Genomic DNA, 19,662 nt, shown 5'->3' with positions numbered 1-19,662 from the left:
TAAGCTCTCAAACAACCTCCTCAGAGCAGATGGGTCAGGGCAGGTGGGTCAGGGCAGGTGGGTCAGGGCGGATCGGTCAGGGCGGGTGGGTCAGTGTGGGTCAGGGTGGATGGGTGGGTGGGTCAGGGTGGATGGGTCAGTGTGGGTGGGTGGGTCAGGGTGTATGGGTCAGGGCAGATGGGTCAGGGCAGGTGGGTCAGGGCGGGTCAGGTGGGTGGGTGGGTCAGGGTGGATGGGTCAGTGTGGGTCAAGGTGGGTGGATGGGTGAGGGTGGATGGGTCAGGGTGGATGGGTCAGGGCAGATGGGTCAGGGCGGATGGGTCAGGGCGGATGGGTCAGGGTGGATGGGTCGGGGCGGATGGGTCAAGGCGGATGGGTCAGGGCAGATGGGTCAGGGCGGATGGGTCAGGGTGGCTGGCTGGGTGGATGGGTCATGGTGGTTGGGTCTGGTTTGGTTGTTTAAGCAATAAGGCACAACTGGGTGTGTTATATGGCCATTATACCACAGGTAAGGGCTGTTCTGGATACAGCCGTTAGCCGTGGTATATTGGCCATATACCACAAACTCCAGAGGTGCCTTATTGCTATTATAAACTGTTTACCAACTTAATTAGAACAGTAAAATGTACTTTTTTATCATACCCGTGGTTTACGGTGTTTCAGACAATCAACATTCAGGGCTCAAACCACCGGGTTTATAATATTCAATAAGATAGAAACGTAGGTTGTTGCTGTTGCGCTGTGCATAGGACCTATAACATCAAACATCCCTCCAAAGCCCAACCCAACTTCAAGAAGCCAATAAACACAGAGAATAACATGTCAAAATTGAATGGGGAGAAAATGTGATCAGAACTACGATTACTGGTCCTATTGTGTCATGATGAATGAGCCAATTATATTTGTATCCGACTCCCTCCACATTCTTGTATTGTAATGTTGCATCCCAGAGTGAACACAACACCGGTCCACTACATATAATCGGAGCAATTTATCTCATTGGAGTGGGTCTTTCTGTTCAATCACAGTCTAAGTGGTAATGCCCTGTCGTCGATGTACTCCTTAAAGACATCCTCCAGTGATTTTCTCTTTTTCTGTTGAAAGGTGATAACCCAAGTATGAGTACACTACCATTCAAAGGTTTGGGGTCACTTAGAAATGTCCTTGCTTTGAAACAAAAGCAATTTTTTGGTCCATTAAAATAACATAAAATTGATCAGAAATACAGTGTAGACATTGTTAATGTTGTAAATTACTACTGTAGCTGGAAACGGCAGATGTTTTTATGGAATATCTACATAGGCGTAGAGGCTCATTTTCAGCAACCATCACTCCTGTGTTCCAATTGCACATTGTGTTAGCTAATCCAAGTTTATAATTTTAAAAGGCTAATTGATCATTAGAAAACCCTTTTGCAATTATGTTAGCACAGCTGAAAATTGTTGTGCTGATTGAAGAAGCAATAATACTTTTACTTGAGACATTTTCTATTAGGGTTTCTTTACTTTTACTCAAGTATGACAATTGAGTACTTTTTCCACCACTGCTGCTATGCCTCATGTAAGGGACTCCAGCCCCATTTCCTTCCTGAAAAGCAATAAGATCATTCATCCAATACAGTGAGACAATTATAGACTATCTCAATAAATAAGAGGCATAACACTCAAACAGTCTCACACACATAATTCAACCAATTGGGGTGGTGCTACAGGAGAGTTTGCGCCTTTGCTTTAATGTGCACAGTGTCCATCATGGTACTTTGAGAACCTGCCGCCATTTGATGCATTGAACCTCCCACCGTTGGGTATCACATTATTTGGATAGTCCATCTGGAGATGTTCTACAGATTATCTACAGGCTATCAGTAACATTTCAACTAACTATCTACTAACCCTAACCTTAGCCCTAGCCCTAACCCTTATCCTAACCCTAACCCTTATTCTAAGCCTAACCTCTAACCCTTATTCTAAACATAACCTGAATCGGTACCTTATGAAGCAGTTGCTTATCAACAGATAGTTTGTTGATAGTATGACCATCTGTAGAGCATCTACAGATGGAAAATCCGGACTATCCAAATAAAGTGTGACCAGATGTTGATTAGGTTACCTGTTGGACTATTCTTAACATTCTTACAACAGCATGCAAATGTTATTGTCCACTTACAAAATCACAGAAAAGGAAATGTAAAAAATATACATATATAATAAATATGGCTTCGTCAGTATTAGTGAAAAAATATTAACGACATTTCACATAATCAACATTAGTTTCAAAATTTATAGCCTACTTAATACAAATATATTTCCTAGCCCATAGAAGAGGAAAAAACTATTCAAACGTTATAATAATGCCAGGCTATAATAAAGATAACGGTCCACGCAGCGCGCCCACTAATAAACATGCACTTGTTCCAAGGCAGCAGCCTGTGCGCACGGCACAACATCCGTTTTTTTCCAACGTAAACTATTCAATAATACCGTTCACAAACTAGATTATTACCTACATATTACATTTAGGACGACAATAAACTATGGCTTTGTCATGTCTGCTTACCCAAAACACGAAGGAATAGACGACGAGGAGCGTTTTGAGGCAGGTTATCACTGGTTTGGTCTCCATTCTTCTTGACGCCATTCTACTGTAAAATGGGGCGCTGGGTTTTCAGCGGGGCTGCGTTGCTGTGATTCTCCACTGGGCTTTGTTGGTTCAGTTGATCCACCCGCAGTCTTTCACAGCGCAGTCGCTCTCTCCTCACTGGCCGTAAATGAATGAGCTGCAGGTGGTTCTACAGGCCTCGGACCTCACCATGCGCCGTCTGGCGGGGTTCACGGGTTACTGTGAAAACCCTGATCAATGACTATTATGGGGTGTATATAACAGGTGTTACAAAGTAAATGAATCATTTTAAAATACGTGTTGCATTTTATGTGAAAGTCGTTACAAAACATTATAATACTTGTTTAAAGTCAAAGCCTATTTATTGCACTTGTTTTTTTTTTAACTATTAGGGGTACAACTATTGAAAATAAATTAATCCACAAATTAAGCCACAAGTCTTTTGCTCAATGTAAAAGCAAGATGGTTGGCTGCAAAGGAGGTATTGCCATTTGGAGAGTGACTAAAGTTCATGTGATCATCTGACAAGGTGTGAAAAGTGTTCACAGACTGGTAACAGAATTGACAGGCTGGTGTTCCATGTGAGATTGCAACGTATCGTGAAACTGCAAGGGGAAGATCTTAGCAACCAACGGGGGCATAGGATCCACAAACATAGTCTAATAGGCCAGTTCACCTCGTCCAGGCTAACTGTGAAGTCAGGAGGACTTCGAGAGTTAGGTGTTATAGCCAGACTAAGGGAAACCTAGCCACAGAGTTAAACACCATCTTTGACCATGGGTGTATTATTAGTTGATTCAGTTAATTGTCTGTTGTAAAACCGGTTTGAACCAAACGGGGAGATGCCTAACTGAATTTGTCCAATAAAAACTATTGGTTTTACGTTTGGAGTAAACGGTATCCGACTAATGAATACACCCCTGGCACTGACCGCACAAAAGACACCGGTAACCATCTTACCCACTTATCTGTCGGCACGTTCCTCTGCCCAGGTGTTCCTTACGCCTGCCACATCTTACAACGCCTGGATAGGTCTTTAACATATCAGCTAACCGCATCATAATGTTATAGCAATCTGTCAGTCGATGACACAATCGATGACGTTGCACGCAACCGTTCGTTGACTAAGGGAACGTAACGTATGGCTGCATAATAGAAGTTGATCCCTGCGCTGGTTTTCAGTTTATAATATGCTTCCTCCCCTCTGCCCTGCCTCATTCCCCTTCAGATCTGAGACCGCTGGATAAATGTAAGCAAAAAGGGAACATTATTTCTGCCAATTGCTTTCAACAGACGCCCCAGATGTGCGAGGGGGACTGACCAAATGACACAGGGGAGGGTGCGACTCGAATCAAAATGAAATGCAACCTTGGTTGCTACAGGTGAAATTTTGTTTACATCCGGGTTGTTTCGGACGAAAACAACACACAACACGCATAGAAGCAGCTAACCCTGTGTAGTGTAGTTGCTAAGCCGATTTGACACTACGATGGCAGGGGAGACAGAAGACGAGATACCTGGTAAGATAGCTCGCTATATAGCTAACGTTAACTAGTTAACATTATTTCACCCGTTTGAAAATGTTTCGGAATGAACATGAAATATATTGCTTGCTAACGTTAGCTAGTGGGCTAGCTAACATAAACTATCACGCATGAGCAAAGTAGCCAGGCAAGATAACGCTAGTTAAAATTAGCTAACAAGCTGGCAACAAGGGACAACCGCCGTGTGCGCCGTTGTTTACGTCTGTCACGGAGAATGTGGTAAGCTATCTAAATTAGCTTCTAGTGGTGTATTATTGTTTGGACTAGATGGGATACAGTTTATATCAGAGTGGACTTTGAGTAGCAGGTTATGAGAATTGGGTTAAAGGGCCAGTGCAACCAACAACGTGATTTCCCAGTGTTTTATTTATATATATTTCCATACTATGAGGTTGCAATAATACTGTGAAATTGTGGAAATTATGACAATGTCCTTTTAGCTGTTTGAAAAAACACACTTGTAATTTCAGCCTGCTTTGGTGGGATGGAGTTTGGGGATAAATGAGTTAAAACACCAATAAGAAAGAGTTCCAAACCTCTGCCAATAACAGCTAGTTTTTTTTCTCAGTTTTCCCCTCCCCATTCAGACCACACCGACAGTCCTAGTTAAATTGTTTGAGAAATTGCTAGTATTTTCTAACTATTTTTGTTTATTTTTGACTATTTTAATTGAAAACAATCACATTAAGGTACTTCATTGTTACCCAGAAATTATTTGATATTGAGATAAAAAAAAAAAAAATGGCTGTATTGGAACTTTTCGGGCTCCTGAGTGGTGCAGCGGGCTAACGCAATGCATCTTAGTGCAAGAGGCATCACTACAGTCACTGGTTCAAATCCAGGCTCTATCACATCTGGCCGTGATTGGGAGTCCCATAGGGCAGCGCACCTTTGGCCCAGCGTCGTCCGGGTTTGGCCGGGGTAGGCGGTCATTGTAAATAAGAATTTGTAGTTAACTGACTTGCCTAGTTAATTTAAAAAAATAAAATGTTGGGTTGGGGTTAGGTAAAATGCATAATTTGATGTCAATTTGTATCCCATCTAGCCATGACTGTGTATTATTAGCTGGCTATCTAGCTGTTTGAAGTGTGATCGATGTTGTTTGTGTTCTAACAGAAACGGGAGCAGTCTTCACCTTTGGAAAAAGCAAATTTGCAGATAACGTCCCCAGTAAATTTTGGCTGAAAAATGATGTACCTCTGAAAGTAGCCTGTGGAGATGAGCACACAGCTTTGATCACAGGTCAGTGACCGATCACATTTTCTAATTGATGGTAGTGATCAGAGCCATATGACAATGGGCCTGCAATTCTGAAGAACATGCAACACCTGAAGTAGGATAAAATCATTTGCTAACACACCAATCACACATTTCAAATAAATGTTTATGCAAATGAAATGCTGCTCAACTGCAGCTTCTATTAGTATTAATGTCGCTGTTCCTGTAGCTTTCTCAAGTGGTTTTATTGATTTATTTTTCAACAGAGAATGGCAAGCTTTTCATGTTTGGCAGTAACAACTGGGGTCAGCTGGGTTTGGGATCAAAGACCATGGTGAACAAGCCCACTTGTGTGAAAGGTGGGTCTAAATTTGCTCTCCCTTTGTTTTGGGTCAAAAGCAGTACTCTCTTGTATTGCTGTCATACACAGCTACTTATCTCCCCTTGAATGTACTAGACAAGAGGGAGTGGGGGACGACGACAGACAATATAGCTACTGAAATCAAATGTCCAATGATGTTTTTCCCCCACAAAATTAGTTGGATTTTCTGTGGCTTAAACTAAGTAATGATGCTGTTGTTTTGTAAATTGTGAATGGGTATACTAGTAGCAGGAGACAAAGAGAGATTTGTCACTGCTGTAATCCCAATCTGGAGGGGTCTGTAATCTGGAATAATCTAATCTTCCGAGCAGGAGGGCAGCAGAGGAGAGAAAGAGAGGGTTGGCCTGCTATTGTGGCTGATTGCAATCTGAAAATGGGTGTCTTTCTCATTCTTGTTTTCTCTAAGCTTTGAAGTCTGAAAAGGTGCGGCTTGCAGCCTGTGGAAGAAATCACACTATAGTTTACACTTGTAAGTACACAGTTATGACCACAGGTACAATATAAATGATGACATGTACCAAATTATGATCATATTACTAAGTGAAAGTTGACTCTTTGTGTCCTGCAAGGACTATGCCTTTAAGTAGGCCTTTTGCCGAGTTTCAGAAGAAAGTTCTTTGTTTCTGGCCATTTTGAGCCTGTAATCGAACCTGCATATGCTGCTGCTCCAGATACATAACTAGTCTAAAGAAGGTTAGTTTTATTGCTTCTTTAATCAGAACAACAGTTTTAAGCTTCAACATAATTGCAAAAGGGTTTTCTAATGATCAATTAGCCTTTTAAAATGATAAACTTGGATTAGCAAACACAAAGTGCCATTGGAACACAGGAGTGATGGTTGCTGATAATGGGCCTCTGTACGCCTATGTAGATATTCCATAAAAAATAATCAATTTCCACTTACAATAGTCATTTACAACATTAACAATGTCTACACTGTATTTCTGATCAATTTGATATTTTAATGGACCAAAAAATGTGCTTTTCTTTAAAAAATAAGGACATTTCTAATTGACCCCAAACTTTTGAACGGTAGTGTACATACATACATACATACATGCATACATACATACATACATACAGTGGGGCAAAAAAGTATTTAGTCAGCCACCAATTGTGCAAGTTCTGCCACTTAAAAAGATGAGGCCTGTAATTTTCATCATAGGTACACTTCAACTATGACAGACAAAATGAGAAAAAAAAATCAGAAAATCACATTGTAGGATTTTTAATTAATTAATTGGCAAATTATGGTGGAAAATGAGTATTTGGTCAATAACAAAAGTTTATCTCAATACTTTGTTATATACCCTTTGTTGGCAATGACAGAGGTCAAACGTTTTCTGTAAGTCTTCACAAGTTTTTCACACACTGTTGCTGGTATTTTGGCCCATTCCTCCATACAGATCTCCTCTAGAGCAGTGATGTTTTGGGGCTGTTGCTGGGCAACACAGACTTTCAACTCCCTCCAAAGATTTTCTATGGGGTTGACATCTGGAGACTGGCTAGGCCACTCCAGGACCTCGAAATGTGTCTTGTTTGGGATCATTGTCATGCTGAAAGACCCAGCCACGTTTCATCTTCAGTGCTGATGGAAGGAGGTTTTCACTCAAAATCTCACGATACATGGCCCTATTCATTATTTCCTTTACACGGATCAGTCGTCCTGGTCCCTTTGCAGAAAAACAGCCCCAAACCATGATGTTTCCACCCCCATGCTTCACAGTAGGTATGGTGTTCTTTGGATGCAACTCAGCATTTCTTTGTCCTCCAAACAGGGCCAGTTGAGTTTTTACCAAAAAGTTGTATTTTGGATTCATCTGACCATATGATATTCTCCCAATCTTTTTCTGGATCATCCAAATGCTCTCTAGCAAACTTCAAACGGGCCTGGACATGTACTGGCTTAAGCAGGGGGACACGTCTGGCACTGCAGGATTTTAGTCCCTGGCAGTGTAGTGTGTTACTGATGGTAGGCTTTGTTACTTTGGTCCCAGCTCTCTGCAGGTCATTCACTAGGTCCCCCCGTGTGGTTCTGGGATTTTTACTTTTTATTTTTACTTGTGATCATTTTGACCCCACGGGGTGAGATCTTGCGTGGATCCCCAGATCGAGGGAGATTATCAGTGGTCTTGTATGTCTTCCATTTCCTAATAATTGCTCCCACAGTTGATTTCTTCAAACCAAGCTGCTTACCTATTGCAGATTCAGTCTTCCCAGCCTGCTGCAGGTCTACAATTTTGTTTATGGTGTCCTTTGACAGCTCTTTGGTCTTGGCCATAGTGGAGTTTGGAGTGTGAATGTTTGAGGTTGTGGACAGGTGTCTTTTATACTGATAACAAGTTCAAACAGGTGCCATTAATACAGGTAACGAGTGGAGGACAGAAGTTACAGGTCTGTGAAAGCCAAAATCTTGCTTGTCTGTTGGTGACCAAATACTTATTTTCCACCATAATTTGCAAATAAATTCTTTAAAAATCCTACAATGTGATTTTCTGGATTTTTTTCCCTAATTTTGTCTGTCATAGTTGAAGTGTACCTATGATGAAAATTACAGGCCTCTCTCATCTTTTTAAGTGGGAGAACTTGCAGAATTGGTGGCTGACTAAATACTTTTTTGCCCCACTGTACATACATACATACATATATGCATACATACATACATACATACATACATACATACATACATACATACATACATACATACATACATACATACATACATACATGCATACATGCATACATACATACATACATGCATACAGTACAGTACTAGTCAAAGATTTGGACACCGACTCATTGCGACTGCACTTGAAGTAAACTTCCAAAGTTCTTGAAATTTTCCGTATTGACTGACTTTCACGTCTTAAAGTAATGATGGACTATTGTTTCTCTTTGCTTATTTGAGCTGTTCTTGCCTTAATATGGACTTTGTCTTTTACAAAATAGGGCCATCTTCTGTATACCACCCATACCGTGTCACAAAACAACTGATTGGCTCAAATGCATTAAGAAGGACATACATTCCACAAATTAACTTTTAACAAGGCACACCTGTTAATTGAAATGCATTCCAGGTGAATACCTCATGAAGCTGGTTGAGAGAATGCCAAGAGTGTGCAAAGCTGTCATCAAGGCAAAGGGTGGCTACTTTGAAGAATAGAACATATATTTTGATTATCTTTAACACTTTTTTTGTTTACTAAATGATTCCATAAGTGTTATTTCATAGTTTTGATGTCTTCACTATTATTTTGCAATTTAGAAAATAGTCAAAATAAAGTAAAAACCCTTGAATGCATAGGTGTTCTAAAACGTATGATGTGTATATATATATATATAAATAAATAAACACAGGAAAGTGAAGTTTAGCCTTTAATGTTTTATATTATAATCCTTGTGGTAGTAGAACTGAGACTGATTCATGTATGTGTCCTGTCCACAGCTCGGGGAAACGTGTACTCTACCGGTGGAAACAACGAAGGTCAGCTCGGTCTGGGAGACTGTGAGGAGAGGACAGCCTTCCAATTGGTGGACTTCTTCAGTTCACATGGACCAATCAAAATGCTTGCTGCCGGCTCCAACACCTCTGCTGCCCTCACAGGTAAGAATCTCCCGTTATAAGTCATAACCTCTGAGTTACAACTATGAGTGTCTTCTGGTTCATATTGATGACAAACATTTTTACTTCATAGACCAGAGTTGCACTAATTTACTATCAACTGTCTATATTTCTGTTGCTCCTCCTCACCTGGTTTTTGCTGTAAATAATCACGGTGATGATGTCCTTGTTCTAGAGAGTGGAACGCTGTTCATGTGGGGTGACAACACTGAGGGTCAGATCGGCCTGGGGAAGGAGAGCAGTGCCCTGACCCCCCAGGAGGTCACTGTGGGTCGGCCAGTGGCCTGGGTGTCCTGTGGGTACTACCACTCTGCCTTCGTCACTGGTGAGGGGACAATGGTATAGCCTACTTCAGCACTGTCAGTGTGGCAGGTCACATGATTCCACAACTTTGTAGGAATAGGGAGTTACCCCATTGTGTATGAACATGTCATTTTTCTTGGGTTGGTAGAATAATGTCTAGATATAGATATAAAAATAGGTAAATATGTTAATGCAATTAATCAACAGGGAATCTCTTTTGTCACAGTTGACGGGGGCCTGTACACATTTGGGGAGTGTGACAGCGGCAAACTGGGCCTGGCCACGGGTCAGCTCCATGGACACCGCATGCCCCAGCTGGTGAAGGGCATCACAGACCAGGTGACCCAGGTGGCATGTGGAGGTGGGCACACCGTGGCTGTGACAGGTAGGCAGCTTGGTGTCAACCAATGGACAGTTGACTCTCACAAGGCTGTGGCTTTCTGCATGTCCCATGAACAGGTTTTGGTCCCATTTTGAGAGTGTCCTTAAAATGCTCGTATTTATCCAAATAGTGAAGTTAGGTCGTGTAAAGTCTAAATGCACATTGTTATAAGATTTTGTTGTACCTGTTTGTGGTTGTGTACTACTTTTATGTTTTATATGCGTAATGAAACTGTCTGGGGTTTTTCTCCATGGCACAAAGCATCAGGAGATAGTGGGTTAACCATGTAGCGCTGTGTTTGATTTGACTCTAGAGGAGGACCTGTACACCTTTGGCCTGGGTCAGTTTGGTCAGCTGGGCCAGGGGACCTTCATCTTTGAGGCGAGGCTGCCCAGAGCGGTGGATCACTTCAGGAAGGGCCGAGTACGACAGGTGATGTGTGGGGAGAACCACACTGCTGTCATCACAGGTAAACAGGCTTAGCGGACACCATTTTCACCCCAAAACAGTTATAATTCAGAAAATGTTACAAAGATATTGTAAATGTGCAAACTTTTATACAACAGTGGTACTAGCATTTTATGAATAAACTCCATTTCTATTTGCCATGATTAACATTGCTCGCGTCTATTAAGTTGACTGACACGTAGTTGTCATGGTTTCAGACAATGGTCTTCTCTATACCTTTGGGGACGGGAGACATGGGAAGCTGGGTCTTGGAGAGGAGAACTTCACCAATCAATTCAAGCCCACTCTCTGTCCACGCTTCCTCAAGTACAACGTCCAAGCGGTATGTACAGTTGAAGTCGGAAGTTTACATACACCTTAGCCAAATACATTTAAACTCAGTTTTTCACAATTGCTGACATTTAATCCTAGTAAAAATTCCCTGTCTTAGGTCAGTTAGGATCACCACTTTATTTTAAGAATGTGAAATGTCAGAATAATAGTAGAGTGATTTCTTTCAGCTTTTATTTCTTTCATCACATTTCCAGTGGCTCAGGTTTTACATGCACTCAATTAGTATTTGGTAGCATTGCCTTTAAATTGTTTAGCGTGGGCCGTTTCGGGTAGCCATCCACAAGTTTCCCACAATAAATTGGGTGAATTTTGGCCCATTCCTCCTGACAGAGCTGGTGTAACCGAGTCTGGTTTGTAGGCCTCCTTGATTGCGCATGCTTTTTCAGTTCTGACCACAAATGTTCTATAGGATTGAGGTTAAGGCTTTGTGATGGCTACTCCAATACCTTGACGTTGTTGTCCCTAAGCCATTTTGCCACAACTTTGGAAGTATGCTTGGGGTCATTGTCCGTTTGGAAGACTCATTTGCGACCAAGCTTTAACTCCCTGACTGATGTCTTGAGATGTTGCTTCAATATATCAACATAATTTTAAATTCCTCATGATGCCATCTATTTTGTGAAGTTCACCAGTCCCTTCTGCAGCAAAGCACCCCCACAACATGATGCTGCCACCCCCGTGCTTCACGGCTGGGATGGTGTTCTTCAGCTTGCAAGCCTCCCCCTTTTTCCTCCAAACATAACAATGGTCATTATGGCCAAACAGTTCTATGTTTGTTTCATCAGACCAGAGGACATTTCTCCAAAAGGTATGATCTTTGTCCCCATGTGCAGTTGCAAACCGTAGTCTGTCTTTTTTCATGTAGTTTTTGAAGCAGTGGTTTCTTCCTTGCTGAGCTGCCTTTCAGGTTATGTCGATATAGGACTCGTTTTACTGTGGATATAGATACTTTTGTACCTGTTTTCTCCAAAATCTTCACAAGGTCTTTTGCTGTTGTTCTGGGATTGATTTGCACATTTCACACCAAAGTACCTCATCTCTAGGAGACAGAATGCATGAAGGCTGCGTGGTCCCAAGGTGTTACTTGAATATTATTGTTTGTACAGATGAACGTGGTACTTTCAGGCATTTGGAAATTGCTCCCAAGGATGAACCAGACTTGTGGAGGTCTTCCATTTTTTTTTCCGAAGTTCTTGGCTGATTTCTTTTGATTTTCTCATGATGTCAAGCAAAGATGCAGTGAGTTTGAAGGTAGGCCTTGAAATACATCCACAGGTACACCTCCAATTGACACAAATGTCAATTAGCCTATCAGAAACTTCTAAAGCCATGACATAATTTTCTTGAATTTTCTAAGCTGTTTAAAGGCACAGTCAACTTAGTGTATGTAAACTTCTGACCCACTGGAATTGTGATGCAGTGAAATAATGTCTGTAAACAATTGTTGGAAAAATGACTTGTGTCATGCACAAAGTAGATGTCCTTACCGACTTGCCAAAACTATAGTTTGTTAACAAGACATTTGTGGAGTGGTTGAAATACGAGTTTTAATGCCTCCAACCTAAGTGCGTTAACTTCCGACTTCAACTGTACCTCATGTTTTCAACTGAAGGCTGAATTGTAATTTCAGAATTTCACTTTGACATCATAGCATCGCTGATGCCAAATTGAAAATTTTGCACATTTATCTCAAGTTTAGATTTTTCCCTGAAAGCGTAAAAAAGTGATGATAGTTGGACATCCAGTCTTATCTTATAATTTTGTCTCGTGCAAGATTCAGGTCAATTACATGTTGTCTTTGTTCCAGGTGACATGCGGAGGTTGCCACATGCTGGTTCTAGCCAAGCCCAGAGACAAGAGCTGCCAGGAAGTGACTCTGGAGGAGAATGATGTCACAGAGGACTACCTGGAGAAGTCCTACACAGAGCTCTTAGGGGACACCCTCACCTCCACCCCTGCTTCCCTGAACAGTAGCCTCTCTGCCCGGGTCAGGAGGAGAGAGAGGGTGGGTACTGGGTACTGGCCTGGGGGTCCACACATGTAAAAGTGGGAGTGTTGGGAGTCTCAACATCCAGTCCCTGAACCGCCACATGTCCCTGGGATGTTGCGGTCTAGTTCCTCAGATAGTTGTCTGAAACTATTGAGTCAGTGTTTGTTTTAATGTTAGTGGCCTGGTTCTCTAAGGAGATCCCTAACTAGACATCCTTCACCTTTTAGCACTGTCAACATGGAGCCTAATCATGGGCCAAACAAGTAGTGGATATAAGTAACAACATGGAGCATAATCATGGGCCTAACAAGTAGTGGATATAAGTAACAACCTGGAGCCTAATCATGGGCCTAACAAGTAGTGGATATAAGTAACAACCTGGAGCATAATCATGGGCCTAACAAGTAGTGGATATAAGTAACAACATGGAGCATAATCATGGGCCTAACAAGTAGTGGATATAAGTAACAACATGGAGCATAATCATGGGCCTAACAAGTAGTGGATATAAGTAACAACCTGGAGCATAATCATGGGCCTAACAAGTAGTGGATATAAGTAACAACCTGGAGCCTAATCATGGGCCTAACAAGTAGTGGAGATGAATATCAACCTGGAGCCTAATCATGGGCCTAACAAGTAGTGGATATAAGTAACAACATGGAGCCTAATCATGGGCCTAACAAGTAGTGGATATAAGTAACAGCATGGAGTATAATCATGGGCCTAACAAGTAGTGGATATAAGTAACAGCATGCAGTATAATCATGGGCCTAACAAGTAGTGGATATAAGTAACAACATTGGGCCTAATCATGGGCCTAACAAGTAGTGGAGATAAGTAACAACATGGAGCCTAATCATGGGCCTAACAAGTTGTGGATATAAGTAACAACCTGGAGCCTAATCATGGGCCTAACAAGTTGTGGATATAAGTAACAACATGGAGCCTAATCATGGGCCTAACAAGTAGTGGATATAAGTAACAACCTGGAGCCTAATCATGGGCCTAACAAGTTGTGGATATAAGTAAGCTAGCTAAGCTAACACAGCTAACTAACCCTGTGTTCTCTGTTTCAGGAGCGTTCACCAGAGCAGTTTGGGCTCATGTTCCGGACCCTGCCCCCCCTGACGTCCGAACACCTCAATACCTCCGCACCCCTGCCCGTGTCCAGCCAGACCATCCCCTCCAGTCTGCCCCCCAAGGAGCTAACCAACAGAAAGGTGCACAACGGCATTCACCAACACAGGAGCACTGGGTCTAACAAGAAGGGTATCTACACTGAACTACATTGCATTACATTACATTGCAGGCATATCTGTTTCGAATGTTGAACTATTTAGAAAACACGCATATTCCTTGGTGAAGCATTGCATTTTCAACAGCTAGCATGGTCCCTTTTTCATTATCACATCACAATGCAGTTCTTCACATTTCTCCTAACTTCTCTTGAGCCTATATATTCCTTTTTAAGAAGTGAAAAGATTCTTGTGATATTTTGTTGGTGGCAGAAAAGAGGTCAGCTGAGAAGGGAAGGGATGAGGGAGACAGCAGCACTGTGGAGAACATGATGGACAACGAGAGTGTTAAAGATCTGGGAGACACCACGGACTTCCTCAACATGGTGAGTCACCAACCCAATTCTGTCCTGTACATTCTGTGGCGCTTTCATACAGAAGTTCTGTACAAAAGTCTCTTCTTTGTGACAGACTCATGTGATGAAAATGGACCCCAGTGACAAGACGTTGACGTTGTCCCCTGTACAGAAGGTAAGATGCACACACAGCATAACTGTCAACTAAGGATTTTTCTTATTATGATCAAGCAGCTTCTGCGCACTGACCAGCAAGCTCCTTGCAAAATTACTCGGCACTATCAATATGTCTTCCTGAACAAGGGACGGTCTGACTGAGGAACTCAGGGCATGCACTTTCATTTACGTCACGCTAGCCATTCTGCTTCCCTGTACCATTTACAGTGACTATCTACCATCTGTCTGTGTTTTTCTTTCAGCGTTGAGCTCTATTGAGTTCTTCACTCTGTTTTCTCTGCATGTTTACTATTTTCCTCTAACTATTTCATATTTTCTTCATCCTCTGCTTCCTGGTGCTGGTGATAGAGGAAGGGTAAGCTTGTGAAAGGGCATGGTAAGGCTGGGGAACAGCCAGAACTCTGTACCCCTAGGAGGGTGGATCCCACCCCACGGGGGGCACTGCCCACAGAGCTGCTGAGGAGCTCCAGTGACAGGTCTCTGGTGGTAGAGAAGAGACCACGCCACAGGACTGCCCAGGGCAAAGGCAGTGACAAGGAGAACCTCGTTGTGGCTCTGGAGGCGATAAAGCCTGCTGAGCCGAAGGCTGGCCCTGCCAAGCCCTCCAGCATAGGGGACATTAGCACGGCCAAGTCCAAACCCTGTCTGTCCGCACAGAAAAAACAACTGTTAGCAGTTGAGAGAAAAGTTAGGGAGAGATTTGTCGTGGATTCTAAGTCAATCCAAATAAAGGGCGCAGCCAAAGATCAAAGTGCAGAGGTCAAAAAGACTCTCTTAGAGGTCAACTCTATATCTACAAAGGTGAAAAGTCAACATGTAGCTGTTAGGACACCAGATAGAAAGCGTGGGAGACATTCACAAGGCCTTAAGCTAACTGATGCACTGCCTGTGGATAAGACAACTGAACCAGACCTGGTGTCTGAAGTGCCACAAAAAACAACGAATGAAAACACAGAAAGAGAAAAGAGCAAACCAAAGACTGAACCACCTGAACAAACACCGCTGCGCAGCTTACTGACCGGAGTGTCCTCTCTGGGGTCAGGTGTGGGGCTAGTGACAGCCAGACAGTTTGGTTCTCCCTCAGACAGTGAGTCAGTCCGGAGTCAGAGCAGGACCCAGAGGTTCAGCAGACAGAGTGCTGAGGACGCCCAGTCTTCCTGGAGCCAGTCATCTGCATCCTCCGAACCAGGAGGCAAGAGAACAGCAGTCCGCATCAACATCATCCCCGCCCAGGGGAGCTCTGATCAGGGGGTGGAGGAGGAGCAATGCAGGTCCTATTCTGGTCCCCCAGACAACAGAGAACAGGAGGAGAGGAGAGGGGAGGAGAGTGGAGACGAGACAGGGAGCAGCGACGATCAGACACCGGCCAAGCAGGAGAGTGAGGGTGAAGAGGAAGAGAGTGAGGGAGGGGTTGAAATGAGGAGGGCAGAAAGTGGGGGTGGAAAAGAAGTGGCCAAGAGCTGTGATGAGGTGACAGATGAGGAAAACAGTGAGGATGATGACACCGTGAAGGTAGAGGGGGAAGATGGAGGGATCTCTGAATTAGAGGAGGAGAGCGAGGGAGGAGATGAGCCATGTAAGACTGAAACAGATCAGGGAGACAAAAGTGAGTTTGAGGATGCAGAGAAAGAGGAGAGTGGACTGGAGGAAGAGGAGGAGGGTGGCGGGACAAGTAGCCCAGTGGGAGGAGAGGGAGAGAGTGTGGGAGAGGAGGAGGAGGAAGAAGGGGGGGGAGAGAGCAAGGAGGAGGAAGAGAGTGGGGAAGTATCGCATAGTGACACTGAGAGCAAGAGTAAGGAATCCAATTATGAAGAGGAGGATGAAGAAGATGGAGAGAAAGAGGAAGGTGAGGATGAGAGTGTAGGATCTATAGAGGAGGAAGATGAGAATGAGGCAGGCAGTGGAACAGAGGCAGGGGAGGAAGGAGAGGAAGAGAGCAGTACTGCAGAGGAGAAGGAAGAAGAGGATAAGAGTGAAGAGGAGGAGGAGGATGAAGAAGAAGAAGCCGGAGAGGAGGAGAGTGAAGATGAGGAAGAAGCTGGAGAGGAGGAGGAGGAGAGTGAAGATGATGAGGAAGAAGAAGAAGAACCCGGAGAGGAGGAGGAGAGTAAAGGTGAGGAAGAAGCTGGAGGGGAGGAGAGTGAAGATGATGAGGAAGAAGAAGAACCTGGAGAGGAGGAGGAGGAGAGTGAAGATGATGAGGAAGAAGAAGAAGAACCTGGAGAGGAGGAGGAGAGTGAAGGTGAGGAAGAAGAAGGAAAAGAGGAGGAGAAAGAAGAAAATGAAGCCAGAGAGGAGGAGGAGGAGAGTGAAGATGAGGAGGAGGAGGAAGAAGAGGTGGTTGACAAAGGAAAAGCTAATGAAGGCCAGGAGAGTCATCAGAATGCTGTGGCCAGAGGTAACGGGTCCAAACAGAGGTCAGGGAAAGGGGAAGAGTTCTGGGACAATGTTTTACCTCAGTACCTCAATCTCAAATGATAGCCCTATCTGTTCTGTTCCAAACCAGTGCTGTCTGATTTTTCTCCTACTGTTTTTATTCATGACTTCCATTTTGTTTTACTGTATATCAACTGCCTTTACTGTCTCACTGTTTTTATTCACAACTTCCATTTTGTTTTACTGTATATCAACTGCCTTTACAGTCTCACTGTTTTTATTCACGACTTCCATTTTGTTTTACTGTATATCAACTGCCTTTACAGTCTCACTGTTTTTATTCACAACTTCCATTTTGTTTTACTGTATATCAACTGCCTTTACAGTCTCACTGTTTTTATTCACAACTTCCATTTTGTTTTACTGTATATCAACTGCCTTTACAGTCTCACTGTTTTTATTCACAACTTCCATTTTGTTTTACTGTATATCAACTGCCTTTACAGTCTCACTGTTTTTATTCACGACTTCCATTTTGTTTTACTGTATCAACTGAATGTCCACAGCCTTGTCTTTCAATCTCCTTGTATAGTCCTTTACCATTTTACATGGCAGTTAAGATTTGATGCTAAAATGTTTTTTTTTAAATACCCTTTTCAACTTTGTTCTTCTGTAAAGACAATTTACTAATAGTAGCTACTATATTCCAGACATGCCCTCCAACGATTTTGTTAAATTTTTTCTTTATCATGATTTGTTTGATATAATGAATATTACAGAATAGTTTTATTTATGTTTAAATAAATATGTGTTGTTCTAAAACTATCAAAATCAGTGTCAAGAACTAGTCCCATCACGTATGATATAATTTGTGTTGAACACATTCTCTACACATGAATACATAGTGCTGTTTGCATTAAACTGTTCCAGTGACAGGTGGGATCCCTTTCTTCCTTTATCCCCGTCTGTAATACCTTAGCTCCCTGTTGTGACTCCACTATCCATATCCAATGTGAAGCTCCCACCTCTAGTCTTCCTCACGTCTCTGTAGTGCTGACTCTCCCTCGTGTGTGTGTGTGTGTGTGTGTGTGTGTGTGTGTGTGTGTGTGTGTGTGTGTGTGCGCCAGTGTGCAGTTTCTCCCCTGTGACTAAGTTGAATCTGTTACCTAACTTACTATCGCTTATTTTAACCAGTCTGCCCCACTCATTCTCATCCCTTTTTGCAGGATTTAAGAGCTGAAGTGGGGGAAGGACATAAGGATGATGAAGAAGAAGAGGAGGAAGAAGAGAAGGAGGAGAACAACAAAGCAGAGGAGAAAGAGAAATCTGAGGACATGGAGGGACAATCATTACAGGGTCAGAGCCAGTCCACAGCAGAACCCCTCCAGGTACGCTACCCTACCGATGACCCTAATCTACAGATCTAGGACCTGTATGTTTGTTAACTTCTAAAACAGAATTCCCTCTTTCTAGGGACCAGAGGGTGTGAAAGAAGAAACTCTCCCAGACGGTGTGCAGAAAGGTGAGCATAAAAGAGATTTTCTGAAATGTCTGACAAACAGGTGAACTTTGTCTTGAACTATTTGTGGTTAATGCTTTACTGTTTCTGTGCTACGGGTGGATGGATTAACATGAAGTGTCTGTTGTCTGTTGCAGAGGACTCAGGTCAGCCCAGTCCTTTGGCTCCGACAGAGGAGAGCTCTGCATCCAGCACTCAGCTGCAGAATCAAACAACAGAGGACAAACCCAAGAACCAACCAAGGACCAACAGAAAGGTATGACAGAAAGTCATTAGAACAAAGAGGCATAAGCTAAACAACAGAACCACTTCATAAAGCTATGTGATTGTCAGTGATTGAGTAGGTCAGATCTCACTGTGTTCTCTCCTCTCTACTGCCCTCAGCTGTTGCTGTTCAAACGCCTGTCCTCCTCCAAAGCCAAGCAGACAGAGGACAGTGCGGAAGCCCCAGCAGAGGGCACCGGCATGGGGGAGCTGCCTGCCAGTGCCAAGGGTCCCTCTGCAGGGCTGGAGAACAGAGATCCATCAGAGACCAGCGCTAGTGGTGCACAGCCCCCTCTGAGAGTACCCTCGGACTCTGGTGCGAGAGGTTCCCGCTCTACCACCTGCACCCTACTGTGACGCCACTCATTGGGTGTTGGAGAACTGGACTGGCAGCACCAATAAACCCTTGAAGAGGATGCACATTGACTGTACACAACAAACAACCACTCCACTTTGAACACTAGCGAACTTCTCACAAAGTGACCTATTTATTGACATTCAGTTCCCAAACTTCCCATATGCGAAACGTGTATTATAAATGTGTATACTTGTATTTAACGTGCACAAAAATGTCTTTAATTAACCACAGTGTGTTTTGGTTGTGTTTTTATAACGTAGTTGTGTGTTATAAACTGTGAAGATATACTATTTATTGCTGACTGAAATATCCCAAATGCACAATTGCACTTTAAATGTAACCTTATTGTGTGTTTTTCAGGGAAATATGACATTTGTGTGTGTTCTGATATGTTATTTTCATCGTCTCATAAACCGTTTGAACTTGGTTCTTGTGTGACAATCATCTCATGATTTGGATACTAGTAAAATTTTTCACTTTAATCCAACGAGATTGCTGGAAAGCGCCGTCCTC

The 19,662-nt window shown here is 43.0% G+C and overlaps 2 protein-coding genes across 2 annotated transcripts in view; one reads left to right on the top strand and one right to left on the bottom strand.

Annotated features, from left to right (window-relative positions):
- The window catches only part of LOC135543290 (tetraspanin-7-like), a 50,069-nt gene extending 47,281 nt beyond the window's left edge, over positions 1–2,788 (bottom strand). Inside the window, exon 1 of the mRNA XM_064970447.1 lies at positions 2,557–2,788. Coding sequence (XP_064826519.1) covers positions 2,557–2,637 — 81 coding nt within the window. The 5' untranslated portion in view covers positions 2,638–2,788. The remainder of the gene's footprint in view (positions 1–2,556) is intronic.
- A 1,095-nt stretch (positions 2,789–3,883) lies between these two features.
- Positions 3,884–19,576, top strand: LOC135543289 (X-linked retinitis pigmentosa GTPase regulator-like). The gene is made up of 17 exons (XM_064970446.1): positions 3,884–4,139; positions 5,280–5,405; positions 5,648–5,740; positions 6,170–6,232; positions 9,209–9,367; positions 9,561–9,710; positions 9,915–10,073; positions 10,384–10,539; positions 10,736–10,860; positions 12,679–12,876; positions 13,941–14,133; positions 14,373–14,485; positions 14,571–14,630; positions 18,235–18,396; positions 18,482–18,530; positions 18,665–18,783; positions 18,912–19,576. Exons 1-17 carry the CDS (start codon positions 4,109–4,111, stop codon positions 19,146–19,148), a joined length of 2,193 nt encoding a protein of 730 aa, XP_064826518.1. The 5' UTR covers positions 3,884–4,108; the 3' UTR covers positions 19,149–19,576.
- Positions 19,577–19,662: the final 86 nt, after the last annotated feature.

This window comes from Oncorhynchus masou, chromosome 7 (genome assembly GCF_036934945.1).
Source record: "Oncorhynchus masou masou isolate Uvic2021 chromosome 7, UVic_Omas_1.1, whole genome shotgun sequence".
NCBI classification, from domain to species: domain Eukaryota; kingdom Metazoa; phylum Chordata; class Actinopteri; order Salmoniformes; family Salmonidae; genus Oncorhynchus; species Oncorhynchus masou.
The sequence above is the reverse complement of the archived record's forward strand: the minus strand, read 5'-3'. Positions and strand labels throughout refer to the sequence as shown.

Excerpts from the sequence above, each read along its gene's own strand:
- LOC135543289 (XM_064970446.1), top strand. The coding sequence starts at position 4,109 with ATGGCAGGGGAGACAGAAGACGAGATACCTG. Across the intron at positions 6,233-9,208 it reads TCACACTATAGTTTACACTT|CTCGGGGAAACGTGTACTCT; the intron begins GTAAGTACACAG and ends TCCTGTCCACAG. Across the intron at positions 9,368-9,560 it reads CACCTCTGCTGCCCTCACAG|AGAGTGGAACGCTGTTCATG; the intron begins GTAAGAATCTCC and ends TCCTTGTTCTAG.